The sequence below is a fragment of the Manis pentadactyla genome, chromosome 2 (genome assembly GCF_030020395.1).
Source record: "Manis pentadactyla isolate mManPen7 chromosome 2, mManPen7.hap1, whole genome shotgun sequence".
NCBI classification, from domain to species: domain Eukaryota; kingdom Metazoa; phylum Chordata; class Mammalia; order Pholidota; family Manidae; genus Manis; species Manis pentadactyla.
In genome coordinates this window covers 2,910,018-2,927,747 of record NC_080020.1, presented here as the reverse complement: position 1 = coordinate 2,927,747, position 17,730 = coordinate 2,910,018, and the positions used below count along the sequence as shown (strand labels likewise).

Here is a 17,730-nt window from a genome sequence, read left to right as displayed (position 1 = left end):
TTGATTCCAGTTCACACTAAAGTTTGAGAAACTGCTTTAATTCTGAGAAGTGTATTTCATGATAAAATGGGGTTAAGCAAAAAGTCAAGAAGTAATATCAAAAACCAAGAACTATAGCATGTTTCTTGTTTTGTGATGTGCTCTCAATAAACTGCCCCTGCGGTGGGATTTTTTATGATTTCACAGAGACAAGCTCTTTCCTAATAATGGGCTTGCTTCCTACAGTAAAGGTCTTGCTCAATAAAGCATTTCTGCTTCGTTTATGCTTTCCCCCATAAAGCATCCAAATGAAAGGTTAATTTACCTGAAACTCCCAATCACCCATAAAAGGTATTCTAAAGTTTAAGAGTGGGGAGGGAGTTAATGAGCTTTCGGGGCCGGTTGTATCAGGGTTACCCAAAGCTATAAACAGCAAGGTAAGATCACCAGCGATGGGCCCTGGAGGGTGGCCGGCGGTGCAGTCCTCAGGGGCACTGGCTCCAGGGCTCGGACTGGGCGCATGAAGGGAAGGGACACGGGTCACATTCAGGCCGCTGCTGGGGGGATCACAAGCAAGGGAATCACGAGTGGGGAGTCAGAGAAAAGGCCTCAAAGAATGAGAAACGCGACCTCCAGTTTTAGCTTCGATTTTCTGTCTCAGAAATGTGGTGTCGTAAAATATACGCAAGTTGGGATGACAGTAGGTGAGTCAGCCTGCTCTACAGGCCTTGGAGACACAGGAATCTCAGGAGAGACGCAAACAGGGACAGGACCCGTGGAAGGGGCTGAGGAAATCGGAGGATGAGTACCCCACGCGGACGGCGCTGGCACGGGCACGTGGGACTCTTCGGGGCATCAGGACAGGGCACCAGGCACTGGGAACGAGGTGGTTGCCCAGCTCTGTCACCAGCGGGCCCGAAATGCCGGACAAGGTGAACAAGCTCTTCCTAAAGGAAGCGGGTGAGCTGAGTGACCTTCAGAGGCCCTTGGGTGTGAGGCAGTGTTCTATGCACGCCTGGGTTACCCGAAGGGCCTGACTGTGATTCACCTTTTAATGAACGTGTATGTGCAAAGCTCCTCATCTTCATATACCTACACACCAAACTCTCAGGAGAGGTGACCCCATTGAAATAGATGTACAAAAAAATGGATTACCTTTTGACATTACTTTCTCATCAAATTCCTCTATTAATATTACAGCCTTCTTATGTTACTTGTCAGTTTTCTCATCTCACACATACCATTTTTTTTTCCCATCTGAAATCTAAATGTATAAAACTCAACTGAGAGTATGCAAGCCAAAATATTGTGTCCTCCTCATTTTGGAAATACAGTCTGGATAAAGAGTAAGTTCATAGCCTTGAGACTGATCAAAGCCTTGGCTTGGTGGAGAAGAGGCACAGTTGGGTGTGCGATGCGGACGGAGAAGAGAGGCGTGCCTCCCAGTATTCTTAGTTTGTCATAAATTCCCAAAGCATCAAAATGTCCAGTACCAAAGGTTAGTAAAATTTGCATGGCTAAGGAAAATATGATGGTTCGAGGTCACAAATAATTGTGAATGATCTGTCTGTGCATCAGTTTGGATCAAAATATTCAAACGGAGAGGTAAAGACAAAAAAAAAATGTGGGTTTTTTTGTGACTGGTAATGTATAGGAAAGAAATCTCTTTAATTTATGCCATTTGCCCTCAGCCTCTAATAGGCGTGAATCACTGCTTTAATAGCAGAGCCCAAATGGATGAGAAACTCTTTTTTGGGTCTAAGAAATGAAGGTGACATATTTCTAACTATGCGTCAACAGTGGGATGATCCCGGGGAGTGAGAGCCGTGTTGTAAGTCAAGTTCTTAGGGTGATTCTCTGTTATTTTAGTGGCAGCATAGATGACTTGCTGAACATATTAGGCCAGGGCCCCACATTTTCTTGCAAGTTTCCTGGTATCTTCAAACTCAAGACTGCCTCTGCTCTTGCGTAAAAGTACTGAAGACAAATTTCTTGTGTGTGTGTGTGTGTGTGGCCTTTATTTCTGGGCCCAGAAATAGTTTTAAATCAAAACAAGCCTATGAGAGATAACATAATATGATAGAATTGATCATTAATATCATTTCAGAGATTGATTAAATACATTTCTTATGAATATAAGAATAAAATGGGAAAAAAGACAAGTTATTTTGATGTGGAAGGGAGCAAGCCAGAGTTTGCTTTCTCTGAAAGCTTTTCCTGTTTCTCTCAAGGAAAACATGAATTATTTCTTGCACCATTATAGCATATTGCATAGAACTACATTATAATATTAAATTTATTACGTAAAGTGCATTAGAGCAGTATCTTCTCGTATGTATGGCTCTCACATTAGAAATGATGTCCTCAAGGACAGACATCATGCCTTTGGGCCTCCCTCCATCACCCAGTTCCTAACTCGGTTACTAGCATAGAGAGAGAACAGAGAAATCAAACATTTGGGGTGAAATAATTTCACTCTTTCTAAGGTCGGTGATAAAGTCTATGAGGTGGTATGAGGATTTTGGTATGAGGATTTCACGGTAAGACGTCATCAGAATCTGACTTCGGTTTCTAAGATCAGATTCGCCCAAACTTCAGTCCCCAAGTTCATGGAGAGACAGTTTATGGGAAGAACATAACTGCCTCTCCTGCCCACATCTGTTTGCTGTACTCTCCTGCCAGTCAATTTCTCTTTAGAATTAAAATTGTTACTGAAACGACAGAAAATCAATGCCACGTTCAGGGAGAAAGTCCCATTTGATGCCTATAACCAGGCCAAGTGGCGACGGCGTCACCGAGAGGGCCACTCAGGCTGTAACTAGCTGTCACTTAGCTTTGTCAAATACAACTGAAAACAAATTAAAATGTTTCATTAAATAACTATGATTCCTGGGTGATTCTGATATAAAGGCATATTAGAATAGTTCCAGAGGCATTTTTGTGAGAAGGTCAAAATGACTGATGAATATTAAGGTATTAATTCCCAAAACACCACTTAAGAACTTTGAAAATTAGGAAATTGACAAAGAAGAATCGTGTGTCCCATGTCCATGGCCTGGCTTGCAGCCAAGTCCGTGAATTCTCTGCTGGAATTGCTTGAACGCTTGCGTCCTTTGCAATCCAGAGACAGAAACAGCAGTGAGTTAAGTAACGCCAAAATGACCTGAGGTTACAGTTCTGAAGAAAGCGAGAAATTAAGTACTAAGAGAGGATACGGTAGTTCCCTGGTCCTGCCTGGTGGTCTCGGACAGGCCTGCGTAAAGCGTGGCTCCCACCGAAATAGCAGTGACTGATTATAAAATACTGTAGTCAGAGGGATGGAAGTACAGCCCAGGGAATACAGCACATGCTATTTTTCGATCTTTGTGTGGTGACAGATGCTAATTGGTGAGCATTTAATAATGTACATAATGAAGAGTCACTAAGTTGTTAATCTGAAATCCATATTGTATGTAAACTGTATTTCAATAGTTTAAAAAAACAGGGACTGCCCTTGATGTAGGAAATGGGTTTGTGAGTCAGTCGTAGCTATTCAGTGTCCTTAGACCCCGTAGCTGTGCAATAAATGGTCCCCAAATACAACCAGTAAGAACAAAAAGACAACAAATGCAAAAATATTCAATACAGAATGCAAACATCCTCAAATACATGGTTTAAAAAAGGAGGAATACTAACATGCTGTGTTCTTACCCCTATTGTTCCAAAACTTTCTGGCTTTCTTCTCATCTTTTTCTTGCATAGGTGTGTCCACATCCATTTGATCAGGTACCAGAGGGACTTGGGGCTCGGGATGACATTGAAGGGCGTAGGCAGAGTACCGCCTTCTTCAAAGTAACTCATCCACAGCTTGGTTCGTGCAAACTTCCATTCTATATCTGCATGGTCCTGAACGGGAGAAAATCACAAGTGCTGACAGGTTTCTGAATTAGCGAGGTGAAAACCCTCCCCGAGATCCTGTAGCCTGACTCGGAGTGGCTCTGGGAACATTAATTAAATGGCTTATAAAAGCACCGCTGGCTCCTGGAGGCAGTCATCTCGACGTTTCAGGTGCTGGCGCACCCTGTTGGGAGTCACAGCTCCCTGGTCACTCTTCATCTCTCTCTCTTTCGGGAAACAGACATCTAAAATAATCCCGTGCCAAAGAGCCTGCAGGGATTAGTTAGGACTTGTTGACGAGTCTTCATTTGCTGCACTGCAGGCTAACGGAGGCTCAGTTTCAGCAGATTCTGACCACAAACGGGGCCTTGTGTCTTTCCCCCGGCCCTTGAACCCCATCCTAGGAGAAGGCCACCTTCACAGATGCTCATGGGTGTAGCCTTCTGCGTTTGCAGAAGTCTTACCTGATATGTTCCCATGTGAGTAACTCTTGTCCCCCTTTAGGCAGCACCCATACACTCAGAGAGAAGTACCTCTAACAGATGTTGGTATGCGGCTTCTGACACAGCGTTGAATTTTGACATAACCTTGGCCAAGTGATTGCTCACAAGCCTGAGCCATCCCTCCCGTCATATATTAAAAATCATTCCACTTTATTAATCTCCTGGAAAAACTAAGAAACACTTGTGGCAAATAGATATAGGGCAGTCAGTCTCCTCTTAAATTAGCCACAAATCTGATTTGAGCAGAAAATCTGGGAAGTAGGAGGTGGTAGAAACTAGGCATACATACACTTTAAGAATTCAAAATAGTTCACTTTAACCCATTAATATTGTAAGAACAGATTTTACAGTAGGAGAATATTAGACTCTGCTTCCTTCTAACATTCCTAAATTGCTGTGTGCTAATGAATGCATGCATTGTATATACGATTCCACTCTGAACAATACGGATTTTAGTCTGGACTCCAGACAGATTGTTTTTTCCGCAACGATCACCATATCCAGACAATGTACGGCCTTTGTTGCTCAGCAAGTATCTGATTGGATGGACTGATCAATAGATGCAAGCACAGAAGCTCTCGATTCTCTTTTCTCTCCTCTTCCTCTTTTCTACTTCTCCCTCTGTCCCCATCTTTCTTTTTAAACAAGCTTATAGATTCTGCATTAATGTAGACAAGTATATATTGTGTGGGGATTAGGACTCAGTAGAATCAATTTAAGGTAATGAAAGCGCAGTCACTTAAAGTGCTGGCCTGTGAAGAGCTGCTGCTCCTCCTGAATCTCAGGGAGCCACAAATCAAGGATCATCCCGACCTCGTTCTGTTCTCTGACTGCTGTCATAAACCAGACCTCCCGTTTGTTCATGACCTTTGTCCCAGGGATTCTGGGAGCATCTCCGACAAAATCTATTGTGGCTGGAAAAACTGGAGGTGCAAAACTCCAGGCTGGTGATGACTAAAACCAGCGTCTGCTAGCCACCTTCTAACTTTTTGAGTCGATATTTAAAAGTTAGCTTAGGTATTGCCTCTCCTAGGAAGCTTGCCCCGACTTCCATCCATCTCAGCTGCCTTCTACTCCCAGCCCGTGTATGGTCCTCTCTTTCTACTTCCATCTATGTTCTCAAATTCCTTTTCCCAATGTTGAAATTATTTATTGATCTTTTTTTTGTTCCTACTACTAAATTTTTTCTTGAGGGCAAGGACTTCATTATTCTGTGTATCCCTAAGATCAAGCAATGTCTGGCATATGCTCGGTGCACATCAATATTTGATTAGCGAATACATGAGTGAGTGAGAAGCAGGCTTTAGATATGCATGATTGTTTTTGCCTTTCAACTATTACATTTTCCTCTTTTTCTCATGCTTTACCCTAAAGCTCTGAGTTGAGGGTAACAGGACAAAAAGAGAAAGCCCCTCGGGGTAAGTTCTGCTGTTTTGGGACAGGTGACAATCAAATACGTGGCATGTCCACACTGCAGGGAGGCATCCCACACAGGATGGAGGAGGCAGGGCTGGGTCACCTACTCACTGCTCCCCACTCTCAAGGAGCCTCAGAGTTTAGGCTGAACAAAAATAGAAATTTGAAGATCATTCCGATCTCTGTTAGAAGCCACCTAGAAAGACACACCCCACAGAGAAGCAAAACAGAATCTGCCATGCTATTCTTGAACAGGGTTCTCTTCTTGATCAAACTAATACGTTATACGTTTTACAGGATGCAGATTGTATTTACAGCTTCTTGTATTCAGCTTGATCACTAGAGGCTTCCTAATATTTTTGGAAAAGTGATCTGGAAAATAGAATCCACACTTTACAAATGTATTGATTAGAAGAATACAGAACTTCTGAAGCAAACACATAGGGACTATCTGGAAGTTTCAGATTTGTAAAATGCTTAAATGAAGCTCCACAAATACAAATATTCACATGCAAATCCTAGGACCTAGTCACCTCCAGTGGGAATACTTCAGTCTGTGAATCAGTAAATAAAAACCATCTATTCTTATGTATTCGGCCGTTTTTCATCTGTGACAGGTGTTTACCTCCATCAAGTTGGTTTAAGTAAAATTCAGAATGCTGCCTCCCAAGTAATAACACTCAAGAGGTTTAGGGGTAGAGTCAAAGATGCACTATAACTGTAGTTATTTATGGAGAAACTGGGCAACCTGTAATTGTTTATGAAATGCTACTTGTCTAAGGTATAAATATGAGAGACTTAGAAATACGTTTCATTCCAATGTGGGTTTGTTTTGTGGACATACATCACTGGTATGTAAGTTCAAGGGGATAAAAGGCTTTGTCTTTCTCGTTCATTGCTGTATTTCCAGTTCCTAGAACAGTAGCTGGCAACAGAGTCATACTCAATAAGAATTTGTTGAATGAATGGATAAGTAGGCTAAGTTTTTTGGGTTCTAGAGTTGCAAGTAAACACATATGGTATTGTCTGTTCTGCTACAGAATTCAGGGGTTACTCCTACTTTGCTTTTCCTGTTTGAGAAGCTAAAAACCTGGTGGCTTTCCCCATCAGATCCCTCTCTGGGCTAGTTTTGGTCCCTTGTCCTGCTGGCATGCATTTGCTTAAGTGAAGATCATGGTTACCCGGACAGAGATAATGCAAAGTCCAAAGGCCTTGGGGATGAACTGCCTCTTTACCATTCATACTCACCTGCACTTGCCACAGCCAATGACTGCCTGGCAAGATGGATTTAGTTTATTTTATAGTCATCTGTAGTATGACAAAACTATAGCATGTAGCTAAATGTGGTGCGTTACCACTTAGGAACATCAAATTAACCATTAGTTTTCTAATCCCCATCTGTGTCATCAATAGGCAATTACAGACTGTGTCGCCTCTGATCATAGCACGGAGTAGAGCTGGGAACAACGCAGTCTAAGGGGAATAATGGGTGAAAATAAAGTGGTACGACTTACAGCAATAAGTTGGTAAGAATTATTCATCATAGCTATTAGCATGTTGAGGAGGACAACCAGAGAGATGACGTTGTACGTCCCAAACATGGTGGCACCGACAAACTCCGTGAACTCGTGCTGAGCCTTAACGTTGGTCACGTACAGATTGATGAGCCCAAATATGGACCAAAACAGGGATTGGAGTGTCTCAAATAACCTGGAATAAAAATAAAATGACATGAAGGCCCATATTAGTAGAACTGCTACACAGTAAGACAGAACAATAGAACTGGAATACAAGTATGTGTATCTGATTAATTCAGCAATTACACAATGAAAAAGAATTAAAGAATCACAAAATTAAACTTAATAAAAAGAATTGAAGACAACCATTTTCATCATACTAGCACAAAGGGTGTAGTTGATTTTCCTAAGTACATTTTAATTTTCCCAAGAGCATTGAAAGCTGGTTTTTCACAGGGGAGAGACGACAAATCTGACTTGAAGCCTGTATTTGTATGGCCTTTGAGTTAAGAAAACTTAAGGAAAAAAATCAAAAGAAAAGTGATATTTTGTGATGTGTGAAAATTATATAAATTCACATTTCAATGTCTGTAACATTTTACTGAAACACAGTCATACTCATTCGTTTATGCATTACTGTCTGAAGTTGCTTGTTGTTACAATGGCAGAGGCGAGCAGCTAGACACGTGGCCCGCAAGGCCCCAGATATTTACTATCTGTCCTTTCCATGGAAACCTTGCACCCCCTGACCGAGGGCTCTGAGTGACAGCTAGTAAGTGAGAGCCTCAAGCTCAGTCTTTAAAAAATGTCAGTTCTTTTACCTGATGTAAGTTTTGGCTGTAGAGGGATTAAAAGTAACATTATCATTATGGACTTCCACACAATTAAAAGTGCCCATAGCGGGTCTCATAAGACGGCAAAATGTTTCAGGAAGCGCAGGTAACACAAGTTGCAGTGTTTTTATATTTCAGGGAACACTTTACTCATTTCTGCCAATGAAAGAACTTGGATGATTTTATTGAAAATAACGTTTCCTGAACTTGCTCTAAGAAATGGGACAAGATGAAGAATGTCTGAACTCAAATAAGAATTGTCTCAGCAGGGCCATGACAACACTTCAGCTAATGTAATAAAAAGACAACAGTACTCTTATGCCCCTTGACAAATGGTTAAAATAAGAACATAGCCAAATTACAGGGTAAAATAAAAAACTCTCTCATGCCTGGCATGGTGACTAAGGAGACAGATTTCAGTGGTGAAGTGACCCAAGGAGGTCCAGTTCCTGCAAGGCCAGTGGACAGGGGCGCAGTCTGACAGGAAGAGGGGAGCCCAACCCATCATATTTCCGCTTTGTGGAAGTTTACCTTTGTGGCAGTTGCCAAATGGGGCTCAAGTACCAGAGCTGAGGTGTGGAGTCAGGGCCCCTGGAGTCAGGAGAAGCCCAAGGTTTGAGAGCTGAGGGTAAACTAGCCAGGTAATGAGTGAACATTGAAGAGGAACACATGAAGCAACTGGATCATGAGAACATCGTTTCTAGAGTCAAAAATCCCATGGGCAAGACCTGGGTCAACTCCTGCTCTTCCAGAAGCCAGGCTTGGCCCAACCCTGGCTCAGATGATAGAAAAGCTCTAGTGCCATGTGCGATCTGTGTGCCAGGCTCATGCCACTAGGACAGACCATGAATTTCTGGCCTGCATAAGCAGCATGCAGTCAGGAGACCCTCACTGGCATTCAGAGCCTCTTTCTCGAATTCATTGCTCTTTTTTGAAAAGAAGACAATTTCATATTTTTACTTGTATAATTAAATTCTAATTATAGGATATGAGATGTAATTGTTTATTGGTTTATTTTGTTGGAGCTGTTCAACAGTGGGGCAAATCTTCATCAAGTGGTAAGGGGTGCTGACCTGGGCTTACCAGCACGGATGTGTGTTAGGTAGCGAGCTGAGCATGTATTCCTACAAGACGACCCAGAAGTCAGATGCTCATAGTCTCAGGAAAATTTTAATATGATTCATTGGCCCTAGACAAAGGTCACAAGAAATTATTCTTTGAAAACTTCCTTAGGAAAAAAACAAATGTGACCCAAGGCCATGAGTCCTTATTTTTAGTAGCTTTAAAGACATTTTCCAAAATTACTGGCAGTGTCATTTGGATTCAGTGTGAGGTAACTTTGTTCTTTCTTTCTGACTAGTATATAGTCTCACTCCGTATATATAAATATAATTCGGCTGGTTTCCCCCTGACATCAATAGCAGGCCAGCCAGCGAGCTAGGAGTTATGTAATGTAAGTGATAAAATAAATTATGTAAAATGTTGCCGCTTAAATCCTATACAGTGGCTTTTTTTTCATGTTGAAATGAGAACAGTGATGTAGAATAAATGAACTGTTATGGTTGAATAATATTGGTTTGCTTTTGTATAAATAAGAATTACTAATTATCAGGGATGCTTATAATCCCTAACATCCTAATCTAACTCTTCAACAAAGCATTCACTTACATTTTTAATTAGAATTTGAAAAGGAGAAAATTCAAATTAAGACGAGATTTTGTGATTGACACAGGATTTCATTCTCATTTTTATTTCCTCTTCCTTTTTTCAGTGGAATGAGTCAGAAGGGAGATGCACAGAACACTTCCACTTTGCCAAAATATATTTACTTTAAGATGAATTAAGACTGTGGCATCAAGACTTGGGCGTTTCTTATTTAATTATTCTTTTCTTATACGGATTTAAAGAAATAAATCTAATTTAACATTTCAAAGCCTAGAAACGTTGCTTCTAGAAATATTTTCACAATTAGTTATTCCCAAACCCCATCGACAATGACACTGTCCATACGCATGAGCCGCATCGTGTCTCAGACCGCCTTTATGTGACAAGTATTGCCCTGATTCTGTGGTGAGATAAGGACAGCTGAGGAAACATTAATACAAGACACGTCTGAGTAGTTTACTCTTAGTTTATAAGATATAATGTGGTTTCAAAATAAATAAAGCAAGACTTAATGGCTGGTTCCAGTGACGAGAAGCACAGCTCAGTAAGCAAAAGGGTTTCTCTTAATGAGACAGAATCTGTCACAAGGCCCCTCCCTTCCTAGGACAGCTCCTTACCCAGAGACTATTAGTTTACAGCTGTAAGAATACTGACTAGACATGTGGTTTCGTTTAGTAATAGTCAGTTCTTCCCATGGTAAAGAAAAAGGATTCTGGAAACCTTCAAAGAGGAGGATGAAGTGTCCATGTGCAGGTGGGAAAATGCGCGGAGAGGCATGGCTCACGGTCTGTGCCCAGCGGGACCTCACGGTATTGAGGGCATCGGGAAGGCGCTCCCGAAGTGGGTTTTGGAGAACAATCAAGCAGTGCAAGGTGGGAGGGCAGAACAGGAGCCTTCGGGGGGAGAGAAGAATATGACCTGTTTGGGGGTTGATGACCAGTAGGAGATGCCGATGAGACGGAAGCATCACTGGAGAACAGAGAGCAATGCGGCTGTAAACAGAAGCGAGGGCAGGTCACTGAGTGTCGGTGTGCGGGGCTAAGGAACTGACGGATCCAGGGAGGACTGAGGAACCACGAGACACTTTAGACACAGGAGTGCCACGGTTTTGGTTTAGAAGGTCACTCAGGCAACAGGAAGGAAGACATGTAAGGGAAGGCAGAGGCCGGGGGCAGGGGAACTTGGCATCAGGCAGGGGCGGCGAGCAAGGGAGAGACTCCGAGGCTGTGATAGGAGTGGACATGACCGACCACCCGGTGGGGGGGAGATGGGGGACAACACACAAGCTTCTGATTTATAAGTATCCAGGCGGGTTTTGGTAGTGCGAAGAAAGGAACTTGAGGAGGAGGAAGAACAAGTTTTGTTAGAGACCCAGATGAGTGTTCACAGAGGGTGTAAATATTAGGAGATACACACGGAGAGATGTCCAAAGGAGCCGGACTCACGGACCTTGGAAGAGAGCTTGGTGCTAGTGACAGCAACAGAGGGATCCCCTCTTTGGGCCAAACCCGTGAGCATATAGTTTTCATAGAGAAACTACAATAGGTCTGAGGGGAGTCACGGGGCAGATCACTATTTAAAATGATCATTGAAATGTAATGATCAGACAACAGTGGGAAAGATGCAAGAAGTAAGAAATGAACTATAAAACATAGTAACACTGACGTTAAAGGAGGAGAGGACTTCAAGACTGGAAGTGCTAAGCAAGGTCAAATGATGCAGACACGGGAAATAAGACATAAAGAGAAAAGTGTCCGCTGATGGTGATTCGGAAGCTCTGGCTATTTTCTAGGGTAGTTGCAGGGTGTGTTGGAAGCAGCAGCCAAATGCATCTGGACGAAGGGTAAGAGAAAGCGTCTTATTTAAGCTTCTCTTCAGGATTGCTGGCTTGAAAGAGCAGAAGCTACTGGGAAACAGGGTTCAAAGTTTCAGCATATATTTGCACCTGAGTGAATGCGTAACAGAGAGGAACCTTGTGGGATCCAGGCGAGAGGTATTCCGGTATCTACTACTGATGATGATAAAAAGAAGCAGAGTAGGCAACATTTTTTAACCATAGTATAGGACAGGCACTGTATTAGGCACTGGACATGAATTGTTATGGTTTTTAACCCTCATATGGAATGTGATCTCTGAGCTAGGGGCTAGTAAAAAAAAAAAAAGGTTGCAATTTATGGAAGTTACAGGATTATAAAAAGAAAAATCAAAGACCAACAAAAGCACAGAAATGAGATTTACAGCAGGAGCCCTGAGGGCACCATCAAGACACCCTGTCACAGTGACTGAAATCCATGACACAGACTCAGCCGCCAGGGGACAGGGAACTTGGGCCTGCCTAGGACATTGTGCACATTTGAGTACAGCAATAGTACTAGGAATTATTATTATAGTTCTTAGTTTTGAGCACCTTGGAGGAAAACTAATTTGTTTCTTGCAGATTTACATTCAATTACCTGAAAAGGAGTTCGGCAGAACACCTGATTTATTTGGGTTCACTGATTTGGAGCTAGAATAATGGAGATACTAAATTATCTGTTGCTTTTATAGAAGAACCCATTGGTGCAGCTGCACTAAAATAATACATAACCCAAGCAATTCAATATATCTGCTTTTAGAATATGATCTATGTTAAATATTTTGCATCAGATTTCTCTAGCGATGCTGTCCTTGGGCAGACACTAAAATTAGTTCGTAACACGTAATCACTTACCACAAAAGCAGTGATAGGTCAAGTGGACTCCCGGGGGGGTCTTAGGGATCATAAATTAGGATGGGGTTCGGTATAACCTTGTTAATTGCAGATGAATCAGATGTCTGAGGAGCAGAGCTGCTCCCTGAATGGAAGAAGCCCAGGGGAGGTAGTACAGCTCTGGGCGCTGTGTGGATGACTTTTGGGGAAGACAGAGTGTGGAATCAGAAGGGTATTGCAGTGCACACAGAAGGGGTGGTTTGGGCAAGCAGTGTGCATCAGGGCGCGTGAAAGGCAGGGTGTGCTGGGGGCTCGGCCCAGACACCTGGGATGCAGGCCCCTGCACAGAACGCCCAGGAAGCTGTCAGAGCCAGAAGTCTAGCCCATAGAGGGGAGGTTGGTGGGGCTTGGCCTCTGTAAATCCCTTACCAAGGGCAAATCACCGAGTTAAGGAGGGCGAGTGAGTGGGGAAAGCCAAGCTCAGATCCTCAAAACCGAGACACAGCCCACGGCCACGCTGGTCACAGGACTAGGGGTCTCACTGCGTCCCTCCTGGCCGGGGTCAGAGAAGAACAGGAGGCTGACCACCACGAGGCTGAGTAGCTGGTCGGGCTGGAAGACACTGCTTAGGAGAGAAGAAAGAGGCTGGGGGCAAGGAGGGAAACGACCACAGGGATCTGGGATGACTTCCTGTTTCCTTCATGAGTTCAGGGTTTGCATCACATCTATTTCTGAAAGGGTTTGAGGCAGCTTGCGCTGAGATTAAAATTTTATGTGCAAATAATTGGATGTCAATTAATAAAAAGGGAATTTTATATATTTGGGATCAAAGACAAAACCGATGCTGAATTGAACTAATAAGAATTTTATAGCCATAAGGGATTAGTTTATGTGAGATTACTGATTTCCTCCCACTTGAGAAATTATTGCTCTCTCTTTTATTATATAAAATTCTGTGACGGCCCATAATTGGGTCTGACTTTGGGAGTCACTACAAAATGACCACGTGGGTACTGGCTTAAGGAAAATCAGCTAACTTCTCCGTTCGTCAGGCCCATCCGTGCAGGTGTATTCCAGGGAGTGTCTGGGCACCAGACACGGTGGTCGTGAACCTGTGCTGTCGGCAGACCTGACTGAGAATTACCAGAGGCCGGCACCGCACAAGGCCAATTGCTCATCGGGTGTAAGGCCACAGGGACTTAAGTGTGGATAATAGGGGCCTAGGTTAGCCTTGGGTTTCTGTTTTGGATTAGTTCTACAAGCTTGCATTTTTGCATAGGGAACTAGAGAATAAAACAGACTGTGAAGGGACATTAGTGTCTGGAAAACACAGAGGAAACATTGAAAAGCACTTGAATTTTCTTACATGATTGATTTTACATATATTCTGTCTTTTAGCATGCTTGTAAACTGTCAGTAGGCCACAGGCTTCCTTTTTATTCCACATTTTAAAAAAAGCATAGATGGCTTTCCTTCACATGAGGTCATTTAGGAGAAGAGACAATTTTACGACAACTTAAAATAAATGTACTGCATGTTTTTCAAATGTCAGAAGGATCCATTTGGACTCAAAGCCATGTTAATTCTGTCCTCTGCACGGAGCACAATTTCTCTGCAACCACTGTGCAAAGTGGCTTTGTCATGGTGCAAATTCATCATGTGATACACTTTAATTCTGCATAACCTTAGCAACAGAAATGTCCGCACTTACGTTGAAAATGCATTATTCTGCTTTTCACATCGTATGCCTTTGCAGCTTAACCCTTTTGTTTCTTCATAATAGAAGTACAACTGATTTAGGCCATTTGCAAATGCTAGCAACACAAGGCAGTATATGAACAGAAACTTCAAAATGTCCAGCAGCATTCTTCCCAGAGATATCTGCAGAGGCCCCAGGTGAGAATTTGCGGTAAACAGAGAAATCAGGCGCAGGGAACTGAAGATGTTTGCGATAGCAAATAAAGCTTCAGCCACCAGAGTGGGGTGCCACATGTCCCAAGATTCTCGTGGATTAAGAGCACTGTACTGGAGAAAAGAGAGAAGCAAAGAGAAAAATAAAACACACACACACATGTGCGAACACGACACGTCCCCTCCAGGATCCTATGGCCTAGTGCTGTGAAGCTGGTGTCCTCCGTGACGGTGGCAGCAATATTAATCTACGGAAAGTGAGAGTGCGCTGGGGCAGTGTGCAATCTGTGAGCTTTAATCAAAGCGACCTTCCTGGTCTGTCCTCGTCACTTGTAGTATTTGTTAATCAGTGAATTAATATCTGTCCTTGACCTTTCCAATGGAACTTCCAAAAAAGAAAAGGAAAATAGTACATCGGAAAGAAATCTGATTTCAAGTTGGGAAAAGATAGCAGTCCATGAAAATAAAGAAAGCTACGTTATAAAGGAAAATGACTGCATTTCAAACAAAACCAACGGCTTTATGGACCATATTGGGTGCACTTGCCAGTTCCAGATGAATGCACGTAGGACACAAATTTCATATCAATGTGTGAAGGCGGTGGTCTGCTGCTTTGGAAACAGTAATGACCAATATGGGCATAACTGCTGATGTTTTATATCTCTTATGTCCTAAACAGAGATAAAGTCTATCTTGGAAATCACCCTGGAAGTCAATGAATTGTTCATTTTTATATAATTGTTAGTAATTTTTAAAATAATTGTTAACATTTTCATATTGAATGTGTATATAATGTGATATTTATCTGAACATTCCTTAATTAGGTAAAATATGTGATTCGAGAAAATATTTGCTATGCAAACTTTAGCAATTATTTAAAAAGTAAGACTTAAACTGTCAGTTCTGAATTATCTTGATATTGAGCAAAATAAAAAGAGCAAAATGGTCCTATTGAGGCCAAGTAGTATCCTCTTTAAAAAAAGGGTCAAACATGCTCTTTGAAATACTGCATTATGAAAACCAGTAGTTAAACTCGTATAGGAACCAAACAATAAATTGGATTCTTTTCTTTATATACAACCTAAGAAATATGTCTAGGAAACTGGATCTTTTTTCTGGTAATGATGTCAGGAAAAAAGTCTACTTTTGTATGAGTTCTGCCAGAATATTTTCATCTTCTTTTTATTGCATTATATACCAAGACCTTTACAAATGTGAATTAAGTCTCCTGAAACTAATAGACAGTAGTTTTTAATCTCCTTTGGGAGAAAACACATCAGAAGCTCCTGATTTTCTCCAACACTCAGACTCTTGCTTGAGTGACAATTGAAAACCATCAAGTTCAAACTAGAAGGAAATTATTTTCTATTTTTAAATCCTGATAACTCTTCTTGAACATTCTCATGCATAACTTCAGCATAAAATAGCTAATGATTGAAGATATAGAAAAAATAAAAAATGGTAAGATTTTCAAAAATTCATTATAACAAATATCAGAGGGAGGGTCTGCGGTATCAAACACTACATGGTTCTCTCTACTGGGTTCCCCCACGTACGATGCCACCTTTTCCTTCCAGGACTAAGATCACAGTCACCTTCCTTTCCTAACTAAAAAGTCACACATTTAAGTAGAGAACATCTCCCCTCTGCTGACGGTTAATTCTGTATTTCTCTCACTTTTTAAAGCTAATATGGTTTAGGATTATATCTTGAAATGAACAAAATATGAAACATCCTTAGGCATTCTTAAGGATGTGATAGTTTCCTTGGACTTTCTCAGAGCATTTAACATCATGCCCTGCAGGTAATAGATGCTCACGAAACGTTTTGTGCCATCAAGTACTCATAGTCTAGGGAGCATGAAGGGGCCAAGTAATTGTAACGCGAGCGCTCTGAGACGAACACAAAGCAATGAACTCCATCTGCGGCTGACGGCACCAGCGATGCATACAGGTTACGTGTGGTTCAAGCTCTAAGGATCCCTGTGTGCTGTCTCAGCTCTGAAGAGGCGCTTTTCTGTCCTGGCATCACAGGCAGCTTGAGGGCACTGGGTGTAGAAATCACCACCACAGAGTGAGCGCAGCTGTGCTGTGGACGTCCTGTACTTCCGAACCCTTCTTAGGAGATTATCTGAGCTGGGATGCCCAAGTCACAGAAGGAAGGATGTCCCATTGTACATACGGTGAGATGTGATCTTCGGTCCCAGGGTGATCACCCAAGTCGGCTTCAGAGCCTAGAGCTCCCGCTAATTGTCGGGACACATGTTATATGCGTATGTTCACGATTCTGCAGGGTCAGGGCTGCCTAAGCAAGTCATGGCTGGCATCTGAGTTGGAGGATGTCTGAATGGCAAATAAGCCTTACAAATTGAAGACAGAGACTCCTGAGAGAGTTGGAAACACCTCCCTAAACCATCTGCTCACATTCTAAGGACAGTAAACCCAGGGACCACTGCCTCCCCAGAGAGACTTTGTTCACTTGAGCAAGCTCACTCCTTCGCCAGGGGGAGGACGGGCGGCTGGACCCACCGCACTGCACAAGCTCTCAGATCCCAGTTTCCCGGCTCCTCTCCTGTGGCACAAGCTCCTGTGCGTGGAGGGTACGTCTGGTTCTCATCTGCTGGCCTGTGGGGACTGGAGCGTGGGGAACCAAGCTAAGATGGTTATGTCAGTAAATAATCTGCCTGTTCTCTGATCCAGAAACCTCATTTCCTGTCAGGAATAAATAGAGATGTCCACACTCGGTAATTATCCCTTGATTTCATTCTTTGAAGTTTTGCTTATTTACATTTTCTCTGGTCATTCACACATGCATGTAACTTAGGTTTTTAAATCTGGGTGTTGTTTTACGAAGCAATTTCTAAAATTCTTAGAAACCGTGGTGTTCTTTCAATTTGTAGAGAAGACTGCAATATACCCCAGTTCCTAAATGCATTTTCTACACCTATTATTAGGAATTAAAATTAAACTTGAATTTATAATTTTTCCTTGGTTCCGTTTTCTAAAACTTATTCACAAAATGTGCACTTGGGTTTCCCGTTGCAGCTCTGCGTCCAGCCCTGGGTGGCGCCTCTTCCTGCCGGTTCCTCTCGCCCCCTTGCCCCTCAGATGCTGAGTTTGTCTCCGGAGCCTCTTCTCCTCTATCTGCTCTCCCTGGGCGTTTCCTGTGAGGCCAATCGTCAGTCCCACATCCAGCCCAGATGCCCTTCCTGACAGTCGTATCTTACGCTCTCTGGCCTCGCTGGCTTTTCCTCCTGCACGTCTCACAGGCGACCCAGGCTCACAGGCCAGACGGGAACTCATCATCTTCCATCCTCAAGTTCTTTCTCCACTTACGGTTTC

General features: G+C 42.6%; 1 protein-coding gene across 7 annotated transcripts in view; it reads right to left on the bottom strand.

The window, feature by feature from the left end:
- The window catches only part of TRPC4 (transient receptor potential cation channel subfamily C member 4), a 151,947-nt gene that overhangs the window by 14,639 nt on the left and 119,578 nt on the right, over window positions 1-17,730 (bottom strand). For all 7 annotated transcript variants that reach the window (XM_036904931.2, XM_057489461.1, XM_036904930.2 and 4 more), the window contains 3 exons: window positions 14,190-14,503; window positions 7,289-7,484; window positions 3,670-3,864 (listed from right to left, as the gene is read on the bottom strand). In XM_036904931.2, coding sequence (XP_036760826.1) covers window positions 3,670-3,864; window positions 7,289-7,484; window positions 14,190-14,503 — 705 coding nt within the window. The remainder of the gene's footprint in view (window positions 1-3,669; window positions 3,865-7,288; window positions 7,485-14,189; window positions 14,504-17,730) is intronic.